Source organism: Trachurus japonicus, chromosome 17 (assembly GCF_045865225.1).
Source record: "Trachurus japonicus isolate A0001 chromosome 17, Traja_1.0".
In the NCBI taxonomy this organism is placed as follows: Eukaryota; Metazoa; Chordata; class Actinopteri; order Carangiformes; family Carangidae; genus Trachurus; species Trachurus japonicus.
In genome coordinates, this window is record NC_140923.1 from 14,658,027 (window position 1) to 14,677,521 (window position 19,495).

At 40.2% G+C, this 19,495-nt stretch overlaps 1 protein-coding gene across 2 annotated transcripts in view; it reads left to right on the top strand.

Annotated features, from left to right (window-relative positions):
- Positions 1–19,495, top strand: part of LOC146970321 (netrin-G1-like) — a 79,565-nt gene that overhangs the window by 43,550 nt on the left and 16,520 nt on the right. For both annotated transcript variants that reach the window (XM_085804432.1, XM_085804431.1), the window contains one exon: positions 2,299–2,942. In XM_085804432.1, coding sequence (XP_085660558.1) covers positions 2,299–2,942 — 644 coding nt within the window. The remainder of the gene's footprint in view (positions 1–2,298; positions 2,943–19,495) is intronic.

Genomic DNA, 19,495 nt, shown 5'->3' on the forward strand with positions numbered 1-19,495 from the left:
CAATTGGAGTGTGTCTTGTGCTCTCTGGCTCTGTTTCAGCTCTCTCTCTCTCTCTCTCCCTCTCACTCTTCCTCTTTTCTATTCACTCAGACACACGCAAATACACACACACACACACACACACGGATACATACTGCATGCACACAGGCAAACTCAGTCTTAGCTCTCTACTCCTCTCCCCTCTCACAAACAAACACAAACACATCAAGAGCTCCTCTTTCTCCCCACCAACATGATCTCACACACACACACACACATCCAGACTCAGTGGATGTCTATGGTACGGAGCAGACAGAGGCCCATGAAAAATGCATGTCCCTTTGCGTGTTTCATAAGAAACACTCATCGGGATTCCATTCCCATCTCAGCTGAAATACCACACAGGAATATCAATTACACTGGCAATTTGGGTGGCAGTGTAGGCAGGAATGGCACTGAACGAGAGTATGGGATCCACAGTGTCATCTTAATGAGAGGGTCACCGTCTCCTGCAGCTCGAGGGTCAACACTGCTTGCGCAAATTATAAAAATACACCTTGGTCTGAGTGTGAAAGAAAAGAAAGAAATCCTATTGAGTACGGCGGTAGAATCATGATAGGATGGAAAGCCGACAAGACAGTGGAGGAGTAAATATCTCTTCAAGGCAGAGCAAACCAACAGCCAACCTGAGAGATTTTTTAGGGTTTGGAAATGTGAGAGTTGGACTCTCACAGCGAGCTGCTTCACTAACAAGTGTGTTTCTCCTCTGACTATTTTATGCAAAACTGAATATTTAACTTTCTTTGTGAGATTTCATTTGCTAAACTTCTCCGAGGGCTTATCCACCGTGTTGTTGTTTTGTTTTTTGTGTCTTTAATCCAGTGTTAGGGTTATATATTTTAAAGTTAAATATTTTTTTTTAATAATTATTATTCCTTTTAAAATTATGATTCAAAACACCAACTGTATTCTATACTTTCACTTTCTTGAATATAAATCGAGTTCAAATAAAATGCAGCATATAAAAATATCTTACTGTAGCTGGCGCATCTTGATTGACGGCCGTGATCACGTGACTGCATGTGATCCAGAAATTTGTGATGTCAAAATGGGGTCACGAGCCAAAAAAGGTTGGGAACCAATGCTTTAATCTATTGTCGGTGTCATTGTTAAAAATTCTCCCTGCACAAAAAGGTAAAGTGATGAGTTCACAGATTTTCAGTGGGGGCCTTGACCACCATCACTTGGATCAAATTGTTGTGGAGTTATGTACAGTATACTCCTCTGTTAGCAGGGAAACTGAGCTTCTCTGAGTTGACATAAAACTCAAACAGTTTAACATAAAAAGCAATTAAGATCATGCCCTCACATATTTCTTGGCAAATGTGTGAAAGACTGATTTAATAACCTGGCTCTCAAATACAATACTATATGTGTAGGTTTTATTATTTTTATTCTCAGAGAGAGATAATGCCATTTCTGCCATTGCATATAAATTACAATCTACGCAGACTTTACACATTTTATAGAATTCCACAAGTGACAACTTCATCTGTACATGACAATAGTTAATGGATAGAATAAAAGATTTATGGTGATATTACTTATCATTATTATATCAAGTGAAATAAAGGAAATATAATTTGTCTTTGATAGTTTGACAAAGAAACAAGTTCAACAACAATGTATTTTTGCAATGCTATGATGATATGAATCAGCGTCTGCAAATGTCAACAATTTAAAGGGACAACGAGGAATTTGTATTTGGTTATAAAAACAGTCTCACATTAATGTGGATGAATCTATGTTACCCACACTTGTTAATGGCTCTATTTTTGATAAATATATCGTTTTGTCTCTATCGTTATTTTGTTATTTTAATTAATGGTGGAAATGCTGGGCGAGCCGATCAGCGTTTCCTTACTTTCGGTTTCGCGGATGCTGCCCGGCGGGTCATGAGAATAACGCTGCCGAATCGCTGTTAATGGTCGGAACTACGATGCTATCTGATCGTCTTCGAACCTCCGACTTTAATTAATGATGAATGAAAACATTCAGTTGCAAGAATTTCACCGTGCGCGCGCAGGCTCATGGTAAATGTAGTATGAGAACACTTCGCTTTCCAAAACTCCTCGTTGTCCCTTTAAATAACAGTTTTTAAAGTACAATTTTAAGACAGAATTGTATTTTTCAACAATTCAAAAAAATTTAGTGATTTAAAAAACTATATACACAATATAGGAGTTTAACCACACACATTTTTTTTTTTGCCTTGATTACAATGTGGACTTACATGTGTGTGTGTTTGTTTTTTGACAGGAAAATCCATATATGTGCAACAATGAATGTGACGCCACCACCGAGGAGCTCGCTCATCCCCCTGAGTTGATGTTCGACTTTGAAGGTCGTAACCCCACAACGTTCTGGCAGTCCTCCTCGTGGAAGAAGTACCCCAAGCCCCTGCAGGTCAACATCACGCTGTCGTGGAACAAGACCATTGAGCTGACCGACGACATCGTCCTGACCTTCGAGTCCGGTCGACCGGAGCAGATGGTTCTGGAGAAGTCGCTCGACTACGGCCGGACCTGGACCCCGTACCAGTTCTACGCCACCGACTGCCTGGACGCCTTCACCATGGAGCCCAAGACGGTGAGCGATCTGACCCAGCGCACCCTGCTGGACATCATCTGCACTGAGGACTACTCCAGAGGCTACGTGTGGAAGCCCGACAAGACGGTACGTTTTGAGATAATGGACCGCTTTGCCCTGTTTGCCGGGCCGCGACTACACAACATGGCCTCGCTGTACGGCCAGCTGGATACCACCAAGAACCTGAGAGACTTCTTCACCATCACTGACCTGAGGATTAAGCTGCTGAAGCCAGCCACTGGCGCCACCATGGTGGATGACAACAACCTGTCCAGATATTTCTACGCCATCTCCGACATCAAGGTGCAGGGCAGGTAAGTGTCCTTTTCATTTGTTTGTGTCTTTTGTGGATTCTAATTTAGTTCTTAAAATAATCATTAGAAAACTCATCATGTGGCTGGTTTCAAATTCACTCAAAGCTGCTTAAATTGCCAACCTTCGGCCCACTGCTGGCGTTTCACCGCTATCTTAAATAGACCACTTTAGTCTTTGTCACTGACCGCTGAGCTGTTAAAACCAGCCTTTGTCAAAACACCCCCCACCAGTAGCTCTTCAAACAGCTTGAGCTCTGTGATGAAGCGACAGTTCTTGTCTGTTTCGATCCTTGTCTCTGACATTGAATGAGGCCAGACTGATTGAATTTTAGTGGAATTATAATCATCACACTGCATCAGTGCAAACCAGGATTGGCCGATCATATGCCTCGAAGAGCCAACAATCTGCAGGTTGTTTTTTCCAAACAAAGACGCTGCACACTGATTAACACTCCTTCAAGTAGAGAGGAAGAAATCACCTACTGAGGGGGGAATGAAACCCTGCAGACTGTTGCTTCCCCATGGCATATGGTTGGCAACTCCCTTTATAAACCAACCATTTCTGTGTAACAGTGTAAAGTTTCTTCTAAACTTTCCTTCGTCATGGATATCTCTTGGTCCAGTGGCACCAGTATCATCTGACCAGCAGATGTTACTGCCACAGGCCAAACGTACGAATGAAAGGAAGTCCACCGTAGGTCGGTTTTGATAAGGAAGTTTCCTGGGGGGGAGAAGTATCTCAGTGGTAGTCACTGTTACATGCTGAATTTTCAAAAATGCAGAGGACAGGAGCTTCAATATCTCTTTAGTGTCCAACTATTTTGAAGCTCAATGTATAGGTGGCCAACCAAGCCTGCAATTGCGTCTTTAAGATAAGTCTGAATTGGGATGTGGACAGGGCAGCCTGAGCCAAGGCTGAACTCTATCCTAAATTACTTATTACAATACTAACCTGACAATGACAGAGGGCTGGGATTGCCTCCTGTGAGCTGTGGTTTTAATACGTCTTTCTACACTTTTATTGCCATGTCTTTATCCCATAATATGAGATCATGATCAGTGGCTCAGTGAGCACATAAATTCTTCTCGAGAGCTGAAGTGACTTTGGGTGAAAAAGGTTTTTTCTTTGAACAACTAAAAACCAGATCTTTTCTTTTCACTGTAACATTTGAGGACTATATCATTACAAAACGTTGTATGGATTGGTTACAAATGGTTTCTTATTATAACTAACTCACTTTTTATGATGAGCTAGAAATCATACAGTACCCATCTGCATCAATGTAGGCTAAAACCAACAGAAATCCGATGTATTTTTTTTTAAATTAATTCACACTATAATGTGAAGACAGAGTAGAAATATTAGTAGAGATCATACAATACAATTAAAAGAACAGTATTACGGACATAATTTCATTTTAATTAAAGCTCCATAATGTGTTTTGTTTCTCTGTTTGTTTGTTTGTTTGTTTGTTTGTTTGCTGGTCACATGGGGGCAGCAGAGTTCACATATTATTGCCCAATAGATTTGCTAAGATAGAAACCAGCTGTTTATTCCATAAGACATGATTTTTCTGGTGTCGTGTCTGTGTCCATCTGAGGAATTAAAGTCTGTTTTTGATTCTCCTATAAGGACTGGTGTTCACCCACTCTTGAAGTGTTCACCGCTAACCTTGTCTGTTTGCCATTTGGTACTGAGCGGTGCAGTCAACCTTGGATTTACTGGAAACAATGATGGTGAAATTGTAAATCAGAAAAGCAAAACAACCATCCACAAATACATGTGAAAATAAAAAAGGTTTATGGGGGACTGCAGAGTTGTTTGATAATTCTCTGTTTATCATGATGAGCCACACACTCATCCATTGTTTTTATAAAAGTATATGTACATTGACCTTATAGGAAAGCCACTTGCAGCCAAGTCCAAGTACATTTTCTCTGAGATTAAAATATCCAGTGCATGTGTCATTAACATCACTTGCAGTGTTGTGGTCTATAATACCGTCAGTGAGTCGCCAGAATGCCTCTGCAATTTTCAGGCAGTGGAAACATTGTTGTTTCATGATACATGGAAATGGCCCACACGGTGGTCGTAAAGCCTCTACAGCTGCTCTCCAAATGGGACCCGTGTCGCTTGCTGCAGTTGGTTTATATGAGGATAACTAGGCTGGTAATGACCCATCAGATGGGCCCTAGGTGGATTGAAACAGTTAGTCCCTAATTAGAATTCAGTCGACTTCAATGGCAGATTAGAACCATTAGCATGTTGGGTAATTGGTAGGAGACTAATCTTGTAATTAAGAGCATTTGCAGCTGATTAAATGGTAATCATCAGGGAAACATCAGTGAAACGTGGAGACATTCAGAATTGCCAGGCTTTGGATCCAAATTTAGCCTTGCCCTGTTTAATAATGAGTAGATTTATGGTTTAATCTGTGAGGTTTCTTTCTCTTTCTGAGTGAGCTAACGTTTCTGCTTTAAATAAGTTACATTGTCAGAGGTATCCGGGACTCTTTTTAATCATCGCAAAATCTAAACATGAATGTGAGCAGTTATAACTGGCAAAGAGTTTGACATCATTTCATGATGTGTGATCACATACCACAACACATTTCCCATAATGGTGATGTGTGATATTCCCATTCCAGCCCTTTGCAGGGGGATATACATGTTCTGCAGTGAGGCACACTCCTCCAGTATCCACACTCATACTGTAAACATGAATTGATAAGTTCTAAATTGCAAGACCTGCTACCCAGCACCGACTAGCATCTCCCACAGATATCTTATTTTGCCATTCATTAGAAAGAGTAGCAAAAGGTTGGATGGGGGGAAAATAAGCTATTTTGCCCAATTTTCCATCCTGCCCCTGGGCATCAAATTCAATTTTCCACCAAAAGTTTGCAGTGAGAAAGAAAAGAAAATAAACATACGATTTCTGTCCAGAGGTGGATCAGTAACTCACTTGAAAGAGGGTGATGGAAGTAGGTGGGGAGAGACTGATTGGAGTTCCCACCGGCTCCAGCAGCCCCCTGGCTACAGCCAAATGTGAAAGCCTTATCACAGAATGGCCATCCTGTCTGAGAATACCCAGAATACTTCATAAACACTGATAGACTGAAGCCGAATATGTACAACGTCAGGTATGCTCATGAATGTCTCTTAATGGATATGGGGACACTGCAGAAATGTCAAATTACATTTTCACAATGATCTGCGAATGCTTTCCAGTTATTTTATATTTTTAGAAATTATTCAAAATAATAAAGTTACTGAATTTAACAAACAAGGTTGATCAATAACTAACTAGATATGAGATAATATAGAAACCATACTCACAAATAAATTAACCAGTGTGGATGTAAATGTTATCATGAAACAGTTGAACTCCAGAGAAAAAAATTAAACCTATACAAATCCTGAATAAGAGAAAACCTGCAGCAACTTAAATCTACCCACATTTTAACCCAGTTTCCAACATTTCTGTGGACAATTCTGTGCCTCGCAATTTATTTTCAGTGTCACTGTTCAGGACAAATGAGGGAAGTAGAGTGAACAATGTGTAGTGAGGAAGAACAAGTTTGGATGTGAAGGTGGTGCAGCAGTCTAGGTGTGCAGTGTAGTGTAGGAACAGTGTAGGGAGTCAGACTTTTGAAGTTTAACCAGTCTTGGTCTTACTTTGACAAAGTGTTCAGCATTACTTGCCCAAAGTTTCACCTTAAACCTCTTATACCCAAGTTAAGATGTCATAGGAAGCAATATCTTGAGGGGTGTAGTAGCACTTCTCCCCTCAAAAAGCAAGCAATGGTAATTTCAGTAATGTGATGAAGTGAAAAATCTTTAGTTGATGTCAACACCTAAACCAACATATAATATAGTGAATGTGCACAAATGTGTGGATGTAAATAAAACAGCAACATCATTAGGGTTCATCGAGGGCTTTGCACTTATGTGTGTAGAAATCTTTGGTGAACGAGGCTCATTAGCTGCAGACTAGAAGTCATTGAGAGAAATCCCAAACTTAAGTGCCTGAGGCAGGGTGGAAAACAAAGCCGGCGCACCAATAAAAGTAAATAACGTTTCACTCTGAAATAAATCCCAGAGAAACATCAGATACTGCACAAGACAATATAAAAGAACCAGAATAGACCTCTCTTTTAATAATCGAAGAATTGTCACAGAACACGAGTTTATACAACCATATTTTACAAAGCCGAGGGTTGCATTGCACTATAGAAACTGTGGTAAATCTTCCCGTACAATGATCACATATGATAGAAATGTGATGGAGTAGAGAAGCCTGAGCCAAAGGCAGAATAGGTGGGAGAAGAGTGGGGAGGGGGTTATTTTTTTCACCTCTCCTGAGTCGACAGTCAGAGTGTGTGGTGGGGCTAGCCATGCTATTGATTTCTAATGTTATTCCACATCAACGGGAAACAAAAACCTTGAACTGTGCAGGCTGTCCCACCTTTCACGTCTCCCTCTCCATCGTTCCTCACTTATTGATCAGATGTCTGCTTGTTAATTAAGACATGACCGCTACTGGCTGGCTGCACGGTCAGAGCTGCACATCTGCAGGGCCGCAGCAGGGCCTGGGAATGAGAGGCAGCTAATCCATAAGTGCTAATGTGCTATTTCTCTCATCTCCCATGTCATTCTCTATTTTTCTCTAACCTTTTCTGTTTTTTTTCTTTCCTCACCTCGCTGTTTCTTTCTCATTCACTTCTCCTTTTACCCAGCGTTCAAGCATTGTCAAAGTAACCTTAAAACTAACAATGGTGCAATATAGGCTACTGTATATAAAAAAAATAAGGACGCAGAAGAACAGTAGATCAATTCACAAATAAACAGAAAATATGAGATATTCTCAGAAAAGTGATACAAATGATTGATATTCATCACAGAGTTGGTGGTTTCAAGTGTCCTTGAGCAAGACATTGAACCACATTGCTCATGGCCAACTGCTCCTCCACTGTTATGGGTTTGTGTGTACAGTATATGGATGAATCAGAGGCATTGAAAAGCAATGTGGTGAAGTGATGTGCTATTGTTTTATTTGTGAATTGTATGGTTTACATATTGGATACATGCGACCGTCTAAGGAATTCAATCTCCCAGCCTCCTTGTGAATGCAAGTGTGTCGGACATTAGTTTTTCATGCAAGAGAAATTCAATTTCATGTTAGCATTTGTTTGATTCATCAGGTTCAGAAATATATTCAAGGACACTTTGACAGACCTCAGACGTTGGTCTTTCTATACAGCAATAATGATTGTTAGCATTACACTATATAACCCACGTGAGCGCCACGTGTGAAGCCGAGGCCTAATTCATTAGATCACGTCAAAACGCTCATTATGATTGATAACCTGTCTGCCTTGTGATGTTTTCCAGCCACAGCTCATCAAAAATTCATTTACCTGTTTGTGTGTAAAGTCCTTCTCTCAGGTCCTCTCTAGCTGGCTTATTTCAACCTAGCCTACTTATTTACTAAATTGTGTTGCACCATTAAAAACAAAATGGATTTTTATCCAGTAAACAGTTTACAATGTGTGAGGCAGTTGCTAGAAAACATCTGTTGCAGGAAGTTTCTGTTGCACCACAAGCTGCCAGTTTCATTTGTAAATGTAAGTATGACTTTATTAATACACAGTGCTGCTTGAAAGTTTGTGAACACCTTGAGTAGATTTTTCTGTTCATTTTTTTATCATGATTCTCTTACAGTAGTTTATCATCACCAGATTTTATATAAGAAAAGTCAGGTTTATGTTTATCAATTCCATGTATTTATTTTAAAGGGAACAGTGTGAGTAGCCAGCAGAGTATGTGAAACATGTGCAAAAGTAAGTGAACCCCAGCTGCATTGTACTGTAAAGTCAAGTAGATAGACAGATAGACACAGATGAAACACATGTAGGTGCTCAGGTGATCAATTAAGCAGACCAATCAAATGAGGCATCCTTAGAAAAGGTTTTGTAAGATCTGTCAGACAAATCATTTACACATGGAGGACACTTGGCACCCCCACAACTCTGGACTGCCTTCAAAACTTTCACCAAGAAATAACTTTCCCAGAGATCACTTGGACAAGCCAGATGCCTTCTAGTCCACTGTCTGGACCGATGAGTCCAAAATTGAATTATTTGGCCATCATCACAGGCACCATGTTTGGAGGGTTCACAAACTTTCAAGTAGCACTGTATATTCGTGTGCACCATGAAATTAAGAGGCAATATATTAAACCAACTGGCTGTGCAGTGCTACAGTATATTATTGGCCAAACAAAATAGTATAATAAACTAAACCAGGTAAAAAGATAAGGCAGGTTTTGTACTAAAGAAGTAGTTTGTATCGTGCAACCTGTTTTATTTCAGTGAGTCATAACTGTCCAGGTAGCACCTAATGTTACATTATGATGAGGCAGTTTGAATTGAAGAACAGATGGTGCAACTGGCTGCAGGATTACTACCGGCAAAGGCAGATGTTTAGGCTCAGAGGCTGGAATTATGCAATTTAACATCTATATAGTGAGTTTAGTCTAACACTGCATGATGCAGAGAAGAGGCGTGACTTACTGTTGGTCACAGATAGGAACATTTCAATCATTATGTCACTTTTGGTCATTAGTCATTTGTCATTTTGTTTGTTTGGTGCAATTCTGCTTTGTAAACACAAAAAGGGGACTTCAGTGTATCTAACACTGACAGCATGTCTGCAGGCTTTTGGAAATGATGTGTGAGATGTTTCGTTCCCCACTGACTGTCTGTGCTGACAAACGATAAAACAAAAGCAAATTTCAAAACATTTTACGGTGAACCTTCCCTCTGAGGTATACATGAGAATTATTCAAAAGGCAATTTGGATACAAAAGAATAATAGTTTTAGATGAAGTATGAAACATCTCACTCTTATTTTATGCTCCCTAGTGGTTCCCTCGAGCCACAGACAAACTCTGTATCTCCCTCTCTCGGTGGGAATCCTGAGCTCATGAAAGCGTGCACACACACACACACACACACACACACTCACACACTCACACACACTTCAACTGCATCTCCCACTTAAAAGGAGTCTAAATTTGTAGCTCCTCCACAGTGCATTCATATGACAAGCTTCACACCCCACTGAACCACACACAGAAGATCTAAACCCAGAGGAAATCTACAGCATGTGCTCTCCTGTGGTCATCACACACACACACACACACAAATTCAAGAGAAGTATAATATTATTGTTGCACCATATCATCTGCTGTGTAATATGCCAGGACATTTCCCTGATTTAGACAACATGGCATTTGAATATCCTTCTATCCTGAAGAGATACTGTGTGCATGTGCGTGCGTTGTTGTGTAGCTTGATGAAGTTTGTTGCTGATTCTTAGTTCAGTGTTGCAACAGTCAAATTCTTTCCAAACCCAAAGTTCATGATCAATTCTAAGAACTCCACAGAAACAAGTCAAAGCTCAGCTTTATGCAACCTTGCACCTTCTAATAGACATTGACAATGTCAGACTTCTAAATCAATACTGATTGACAAATAGAAATGGAGGAATCATTATTTCCATTCTGCTTTCAATCTGCTTCATCAGACCAGTTTAATCACATCTCTCCTTCAGATGTGAGGCAGTGCATCAAACCTCAAGACACTTTATAGAAAACACATTACGTCCATATTTCTGTAGGCTGCACTTTATCGTTGTCAGTTATTTTGGCTGACGGGGTCATAAAAATTCCGTCATAATCTATTTTCACCCGTCACTTAAATTTGTTTTAAATGATAATAATAACATATTCAATAGCATTCAACGTCCATTCATTTTTAATTCACATCAAGTCCAAACAAGCTGAACAGAGAATGGTGCGGAGCAGCACATCTAACCGGGGGGCATTCAGTGAATGCGGGGGTCACTTTCTGCCACTCAACATCTGGACATAGGCTACAACGTATACGTGATGACATCAGTTTTCTGTCAACAATCAACACGCTAATCCATGTGTAGTTACAGCAAAACATCCAAAGGAGCACCTCTTCACATAGGCACCGCAGAGTGAACTCATGTTGTCTAAAAACTCTCTCTCTCGTTCTCTCTCACACACAGACGCACACAGACGCACAGCCTCTCATCTCTTTTACGCACGCGCGCAGCCATTGCGCATCACTGAAACAACTGAAGCTACCAGACCACACAGCCAGATGCAGCATAAATTCAGACAGGACAAAACCCCACTCAGCTTTAAGTGTTATAAACAATGCCACGGCGGGCAAAATACATTAAAAAGAAGGCTTAGCTTACCTTTAGAAGAGTTGTAGGCCTATGCGGAGTGTGGCCACTAGTTCGAAGAACAGCGTCTTTCCACTGGGTTGGACATTTTCGGGTGAAGTCTCTCCCAAAGGCCAGCTGAAGCACCTGGACTTTTCTTTTATGAAGCATTGCACATCTGTGGTCCGAAAACACCCAAAACGGATATTTTCTGAAACGATGATGTCATATCCCCACCGCTCTACCTGTACCGAGACACACCGCTGTGTAGCCTAGCAACAGTCTATGGACGTAACTTAACAACAGCGTCTGACTAACTCGGTCCCTCGGACACTGCAGCTGAATCTCGCCCGTTAAATCATTATCGACCGTCATATTTGCACTAACACGACTCCCATCAACATTTAATCCACTTGTAATGTCTGGAGTTTGAATACTGCGGGGAAGCTTTCTGTCTTCTTCTCTGTTGTTGGTGTTTCTGTGTGGCAGCGCTACAGCGCCACACACGCTCCACACAGGCCTGGAGGAGGTACTACAGCTACTACAGCGTTTTCTCCTGAAAGCGCACCAGCCAGCTGTGAGTTTTTTCAATCTAATTCTCACCAGAGCCAGTCTGTGAGTTTTTTTCAATCTAATTCTCACCATGACATTGAATATATATATATATATATATATATATATATATATATATATATATATATATATATATATATATATATATATATATAATAAAAAATAAAAATAAAAAAAATAAAAAAAAAAATATATATATATATATATATTATATATATATATATATATATATATATATATATATATATATATATATATGCATATATATATATATATATATTTATATATTATCCACCGCCCCAATTATTGATTATCCGCAGGCTTCATTGTAAACAAATCTGTCAAAATGACGGATAGCCTTAAGATTTTTCCGTCACCGTTTTTTTTCCTTTTTTTTTAATATTCTGTTAACGCGACCCCTGTTGGTTGTCGCCGCGCACAGGGGGCAGTTGTAACTTGATGTCCTGGCTACAAGTGAGAGGAGCATCCAGAGTTGATCAGAGTTGGTAAACTGCGTGTCTGTGCAGTTTATCTCCCATTTAGGACATTTGCTCTGTCATGTCATGTGTGGTCAAACTGTTGAAGCCTGCTCAGTATTTGAAATCGGCCATCAAAAATGTACTTGTTGATCTGAATTATTAAAGAAAAAAGAAAAAGAAGTTTTTCCATATACTGTATGACAAGAGCCTTTGCATCAACCTGTTGAGTTACAGTGGACTGTAACTCAAAATATGGAAAAACTGGAGTTCACATCTCAAAAAAGCACATTGTGATTTTCAAGGCAGTATTAGCCTAATGTCTTTTAAACTAAAGCTTTACAATTTAGCTTTAAACAGGATTTTGTATTTCCCAGAGGCCTTTGAAAAAGCTTTTAGACCACCATTTAGTCATTTAGTGAGATGAGACTTACAGAAAATGTTAATTTTAGCATTTCTAATGACAGCCAAGATCCAACAGAATTATTCACAGAGGAGGGTGTCTTACAGCGGCCATCTTTTTTCCCCCGCACTTCTTGGAAATGTGACTAGTTAAGAAGACATGTATTTATATGGAAGAAAGCCAAAGTAAACACGGAGTCGAGCTCAGTTCTTTTAGTGCTGGAATTTTTCTTGTTGCCCCTTTAAATGGCTACACTGCAGTTTTGCCCTTCACATATCCACACGAGCCAAAACAAACTGCACACACACAGACACACTGCCTGGCTCTTATCCAGTGCCTCACATACAGAACACACACACACACACATACACACACACACACTTCCAATCCACCAGGCCCGTGCCCTGTGAACCATGACAGCTGTAGCCAGCTTGATTGACAGAGTTTGAAAGTCAGGTTCAAGTGCAGGTTCACACGACCCCCAGCGTTACTCTGCTACCACGGTAAGGTTTCTCTCCGGCTCTGCCAACGCCTGCTCACTTATCTTCCACCAGATGTCTGTCACATGCTGCGATGTTTTCTGCCAGTCATCTCCCAGTCTCCGGCGTTTAATTAGTGCTCATTATGGCCCAGGCTTTCTTTGTAAATAATATATGGGTGCCAGGGAAAGCACATCAACATAAGCTCTCTCTGGAGGGGCAGCAGCCATGAATAGTAAAATCATTGACACGTCCTTTTTTTTCTTTTTTTGCTAAACCTATTGTACAGTCAAGCTTTACTAGTCGTGGAACAGACAAGGTTGTTGTGGCTTTGTGTTCAAATTGGATCTAGATTTATGCGTGTGTGTGTGTGTGTCATCACCTGAATGACACAGTGGCAAAGTCTGTTTTCTTCTCATTACATTACAATGATAATACTTTTCTGAACACAGGATTTTTTAATTTGTTTGTACATTCAACCTTCATACTGTACATGAGTGCCTGTAGTAAGCAACACTTGAAATTCTTCTATTCCTCATACACACACACACACACACACACACACTCTAATTTCCATATTAATATGTCCTCCCATTGCCGATTTCTTCACGGCTTCCTCCTTGTCTCAGCAGCTTACATCACATGAATGAGTCAGCCCTCCACCACGAGGGGCTGAGGTGGGACAAGGGGGGGCACACATTACCATACTGTATGCCTACATCAATGCACAACCTCAATAATAGGCCCTGTCATTGAAACAAATCACAGGCCTTCAGTGGCAGTGGTCCAAGCCACGCAAATTCAAATTTCATTTCGCCTCGGCAGAAAATTGGAGCAGGGGGAATTAACTTGTGATCCATTCCTAATATTTCTCCAACAATTTGGGGAACCCTGGCGGGGCTGTTTTATATTTCGATAGGGGACGCAAACAATTTGCTTGAGATGTATTACATTACACCCCGAAGAATGACAAAATTGGCCACAGCACAGAGCGACGAAAACAACCCTAATCGGACTCTTCAATTTCACGGTGACACAGCCTGGTGTAATGAGGTGACTCTGTGACTCTCCCCTCTCCTCATGGAAAAGTTCAACGCAGCTGAAATGTAAAACGAGGCGATGTAAAGAAGGGTTGTCAGACTCATTACATGAGCTCAATTTGCTTTGTCCCTGCTCAAATGACTGGTGTTAAAGTTGGAAACTTTGTCTTTGTCCTGTCTTGTAGAGTTTGCCATGTGTCAGGTTGCAAACTACAGTAAACATCCCGTTTTAAATTTAGGGCAGGGCTTCGGCTGCATTAACACTTTATTTTTAGATCACATTATGAAGTCATATTATTAATAATTTGATATACATGAATATTTTACTTTTTCCAAAAGAGTAAACAACGTTAGGGAAATCACACAAGACTGAATGTTTTTCCCCACATGAATGTTTTTGGAAGGCAAGGCCGGGGCAAGCAGGTTTTCTTCTGGTGTGGCACCCTGAAAGAAAATAAAAGAAAATACAAGAACATGACTTCAACCACAGCCGTGTTTCCTGATTAAACAGAACAAAAATAATAGTGATATATATAGATAATTGCCCAGAGGTGTATGGCTTTTGGAGGAAGGCAACAGTGACTTTATCTAATATGATTGATACTGTAAGCCTGTAGCCGACTCTCCTTTTGCTCAATGACGACTCACATTCGGGGCTGAATGAGAAACAACGCACAGTTTGGTTGGCTGGCTCGACGGCTGCCAAAAAACTGATAGTACAACGCTGGCTACCCCCTCACAAACTGCAAACTAGGAAATGGCTAGAATACTTTCAGGATGTGGTCAGGTTAGAACTGTCTGCAGCACGGGTGAACAAAGCCAAAAGGTCTAACACTGGACTCATGGAAGAGAGCCGCTTCGGCTATAACAGGCCTGCTCAGTTCAGAATAAAGGCACCCAGTAGGATTGTGTGGCACTAGACCGAGAGGGGAGGAGGGAGGGAGGGGGATGTTAAAAATGTTTGCACTGTTCGACCTTGTCATGTGAAATTATAAATTTCAATAAAACAGTTGTTCACAAAAAAAAGATATATAGATAATTAATTCAAACTTTAAAAAAAAAAAGGTTTAAACTGATGTTTAAAAGAAGGCAAGCACGAATTTGTCCCAGATGTGTCGTTGATTAAAAGATGGTCAGTAGTCACTCTGGCTCAGACAAGCTGGGAGGTCTGCATCTGCTTTATAAACCAAGAGTGCTGGTTGTCTATTACTGTAAAAAGATCTTTGAGACACAGGGAAATGTAGATAAGAGTGAGCTACACCTAGATTTCTGGTGTAGTTCGAGTCAAGCTGACCATCAATCTTAAGAAGAAGAAAAGAGAATCGCCTCACATGTCAGACACAGTGTTTCAGTGAAGGGCAAAAGCAGGACCAACATCCTGATCCCCTCATGTAAAAAGAATCATACAACCCTCTCCCTGCACAGCATTGTCAGGTCAGTCTGGTTTGGACCAGGTAACACATTGACATTCATCTAAAATTTTCCCAGCAAGGCCAAAGTTTCCCCTTCAACAGCCTTGATCTCTCCATATCTGTCAGAGCCATCACTGGTGCAGGATAGGTGAGCCTATCCATGTGTCTCGTCAAGGAAAGTTTGAGGAAACCTCAGTATGTATTTATACAGCATGGAGGCACATTACTGCTCCTGACCATGGCCAACTTATGTGAGGAACAGGTGAGGTATTGGGCCGAGGGAGACCGGTTTGCTCAGTCGCTCTTATCATTCACAGCAGTGGTCACGGGTCAAATCTCTAATGGGGAAAAAAGAAAGAAAAGGAGCCTTTCCGTTTACCGGTGGTTTGAGGAGAAGCTGCATTTTCATTTCAGAAACCATTTTGTCCAAGTTGCTATCTGTGTTTCCCTTATCTTCATGGTGGCAGAACAAGCCACAGACAAACAGTTTAGCAGGCAGCCTTTCATCAGTATGTGGCCTGGCCCCACGGGATTCTCAGCATTTATACCCTGTCACAGGTGCAAACAATTAGGTCAATCACACCACTGCCTCCACAAAGGAAAAAAAGTAATGTGACACACCAGGGACAATCAGCAGATTTATAGAAGCAAAAAAAGTAGTAGAAGTGCAGAAAAATAAGCACTATATGGTTATTTTACAGGTCTAAAGACATCAAGACATTTATTTCTAAAATTGGGTTCAAAGAACCTGAAATATGATAATATTAGTCCAGTAAAGCTACATTATTTAACTTTAATACCAGTAGCTATATGTTTCCATCCAATTTGTATCGCAAATCCTAAGCGAAGTTTTATTAATGTGGCAAAAGGAAATGCACATTTGTACACGTTTCCATTCACTACAGTCAGCTGCCAATCTGCAGGAGAAAGAAGACAGTGCGTGTGCCATGACGTCATAAGCACATGGACAAAAAGGTCAACGAAAGGAAAAGAAGGTGGCAAAAGAGATTTTTAAAGAAATAATATATAATATTAATATTAATATTCCAGACATATGGTCTTGGTCTGGAATGTCTGCTTGCCTGGCCGTGTTAGGAGCAGTTCAGAGATGGTTGGTTGATAAACAGTAGCAATAATCGCCCATGATGGCCATAATACCAGCACCTTGTCGCCCTCCCTATACAAATGTAGGTACACATCATTATTTGCGCGCATAACTTGTTGGTTTATACGTTTCCATTTCACTGAAGTGCATTTATCTGTATCAATACAGCAAATTGTCCACCTCCTTGCGCAAAAAAAGTGATGTGCATTTAAGATTTAATAATGCATTTTTTCCGTTTCCACTCAAGTTTTTGAAGCGCAAATTCAAATGCACATTGAAATAGGTAGATGGAAACATGACTAGTGTTTTGCACACACATATTTGAACAAATAAGTCTCTAACCCTAATGCTTTCCCCAAAAAATAACTGACTAACCCCTTCATAATGTGGCAATATGATACTAACGGTTTTGGTTACATTCAGACAAAAAAAAGTATAAGTAGAAAACAGTTTGGTTAACGAAATATCATAGTTTGGGTTGTAGTTATTTGTTAAGGTAAGGGAGCATTTGTCATACTGGTGTTAGTTAGAATTTGAATTTCATTCAATGATTAAAAAAGATCAGCAGTCTCTCCCACTTTCTCACTACATCCCTTGTCGTCTACTCCGTCATACTCACTCTGGCCCCCAGAGGGCTTTCTTACTTTCACGTGCTTTTGCTTAGATGACTGGTGTTGTCAGATACGACTGCTATAGAAGTCACTAAAACTATGAGTCATAATAAACTGCACAAACAACTTACAAGGGTTGGTGCTTAGTGAGGAACAGTGACATAAAAACAGGTTATGATAATGCATTTGGTGTGACAGTGATTTAGCAAGCACAAGGCTAAGACCCTGAAACTAAAGCAGCCAAATGAAATTCAGCCATCATGAATTTATTATTCATACCTGTGGCATTTATATCCACGACAAAGGCCCCAACACAAATGGAAACAGTGTGATTTGTTCAACCTGGAGAGTGAGCAACATGTCAATCAAACACAATCTGTACAGTACACGCCCACGTTTTCATGAGTGCTCAAATTAAGGCAAATAAGTGTAAACACCTGTGGGTGGGTTTGTAAGGTAAAGCTGAAAGAAGATAGTGGCTAAAATAAACAGGCTTAAAATTTAAATCTCTTCTCCCTATTTTCATGCAAATTTTGAATAATGATTTCTCTACCAAATGGCCCCAGTTAACAGGACATCACATTTTCAGAAGTTTAATTCTATTACGCTCTTTTTATCTGCTCATTCGAGTGTTAGACTCATTATGGATTTCATAACCATAATTTCTCACTATTCAAACATTAATATTGCTTGATATCAAGACCACTGTAATTTATTGGCTGAGAATTTGTCTGAGGGGTATTGCAATAAATCGCCTCACCCTCTTCATTCTTCCACAAGTGCCTTGGGGAGTGTCAAAGATTACGACACTGCAAAAAAAATGTATTTACAGATTCACAATCATTTATCTTGAGCAAGACTTAATTGAATCTGAGATTTTTTTTTATGTTATATTCCTTGAAAGTCACTGTAAGGTTGAGCTTAAAAGTTCCCCCTCAAATGAAAGTTTCCATAACCTGTCGGTTCAGGCTCCTCGACTTTGAGGTTCTTATTTAACGAGTTCTGTGCACCTCTCTTGTCTTGAATCAGAGATGCCAGGAGCTGTCACAAGGAAGAAAAGCTGTGTTAGACACGGTGAGCCTGTCAACACAGAGCCAGGCAGCCACGAGAAGCCAAAGGTTCAGCAGCAGGGAGAGGAGGAGACACAGGGCAATGCAGCTGTCTGCCCCAAAATATCAACATAAATTAGACTATCCATTCATTCATTCATTCATTTGTAGGGTTCATGTTCACAGGCCACAATGTACTCAGATCAAGACATCAAGACCAGTACATGTACTGGTTATCACCATAACCAGTTGTAGTTACTGTAATATCAGATACAGACCTGTATGTCTTTTTTAAGGAAAGGATATATATATATTCGTATTAACCTAGAAGGAGATTTAAGCCTGCAGATATTTTCATTGTTTAGGATTTGAGATTTATGTATGTGACATACAGGAGTGGAGATCTTTGACGTGTGAATTTCAACCAATAGTGAGCCCTCTGGGCCTCCTATGGCTTCAGAGAAGGCCAAACACATTAGCATTTTAAAATTATTTTATTTAATAATTATTGTCTTCTAAAGCAATTACAAAGTTTGACCTAATTGTCTTTTTGCTGCAGGAATAAAAGAGTTAGAGTGCAGCTAACCAATAACATTTTCATTCTTATTTTGTTGCCTAGCCAGAAAAAAAGGTTAGCTGCTCTCTTAGATTGGTCAGAAGGCCCGAAGCCCCCACAGATGTGTGTGTTTGTTTGGAAAGCGACAGGTGAAGTAGTAACCAATTTGATGTGCATTTCGATTCATAGTAGGTGGGCCCAAAAATCATTGCCCTAGGCCTCCACAAAGGCTGAAGGCCAAAGTCATGGACACCCCAACCTCTTCGTATCCGGGGGTTTAAGCTAGAGGAGCAACAACTTCAGTCAGTCAAACAACATTTACAGCATCGATGGCAAAGTGACAGAACAAAAACAAGGACACAAAGGCCCCCCCAGGCAGAACTTGAAAAATGTGCTTTTAATGTTGAAAAGCGTGAAGAAGAAGTTGCCCAAAAAGTTTGCGATGGACTTCACATGACAATATCCACAATTAGGAAAACTTTTATTTCATTTCTTCTAGGACTAAATGAATATAAACAATTGTGGAGAAGACAATCAGACTTGGTTGTTGACAATGCTGGTGAATCTGTACTGTATAAGAAATTACT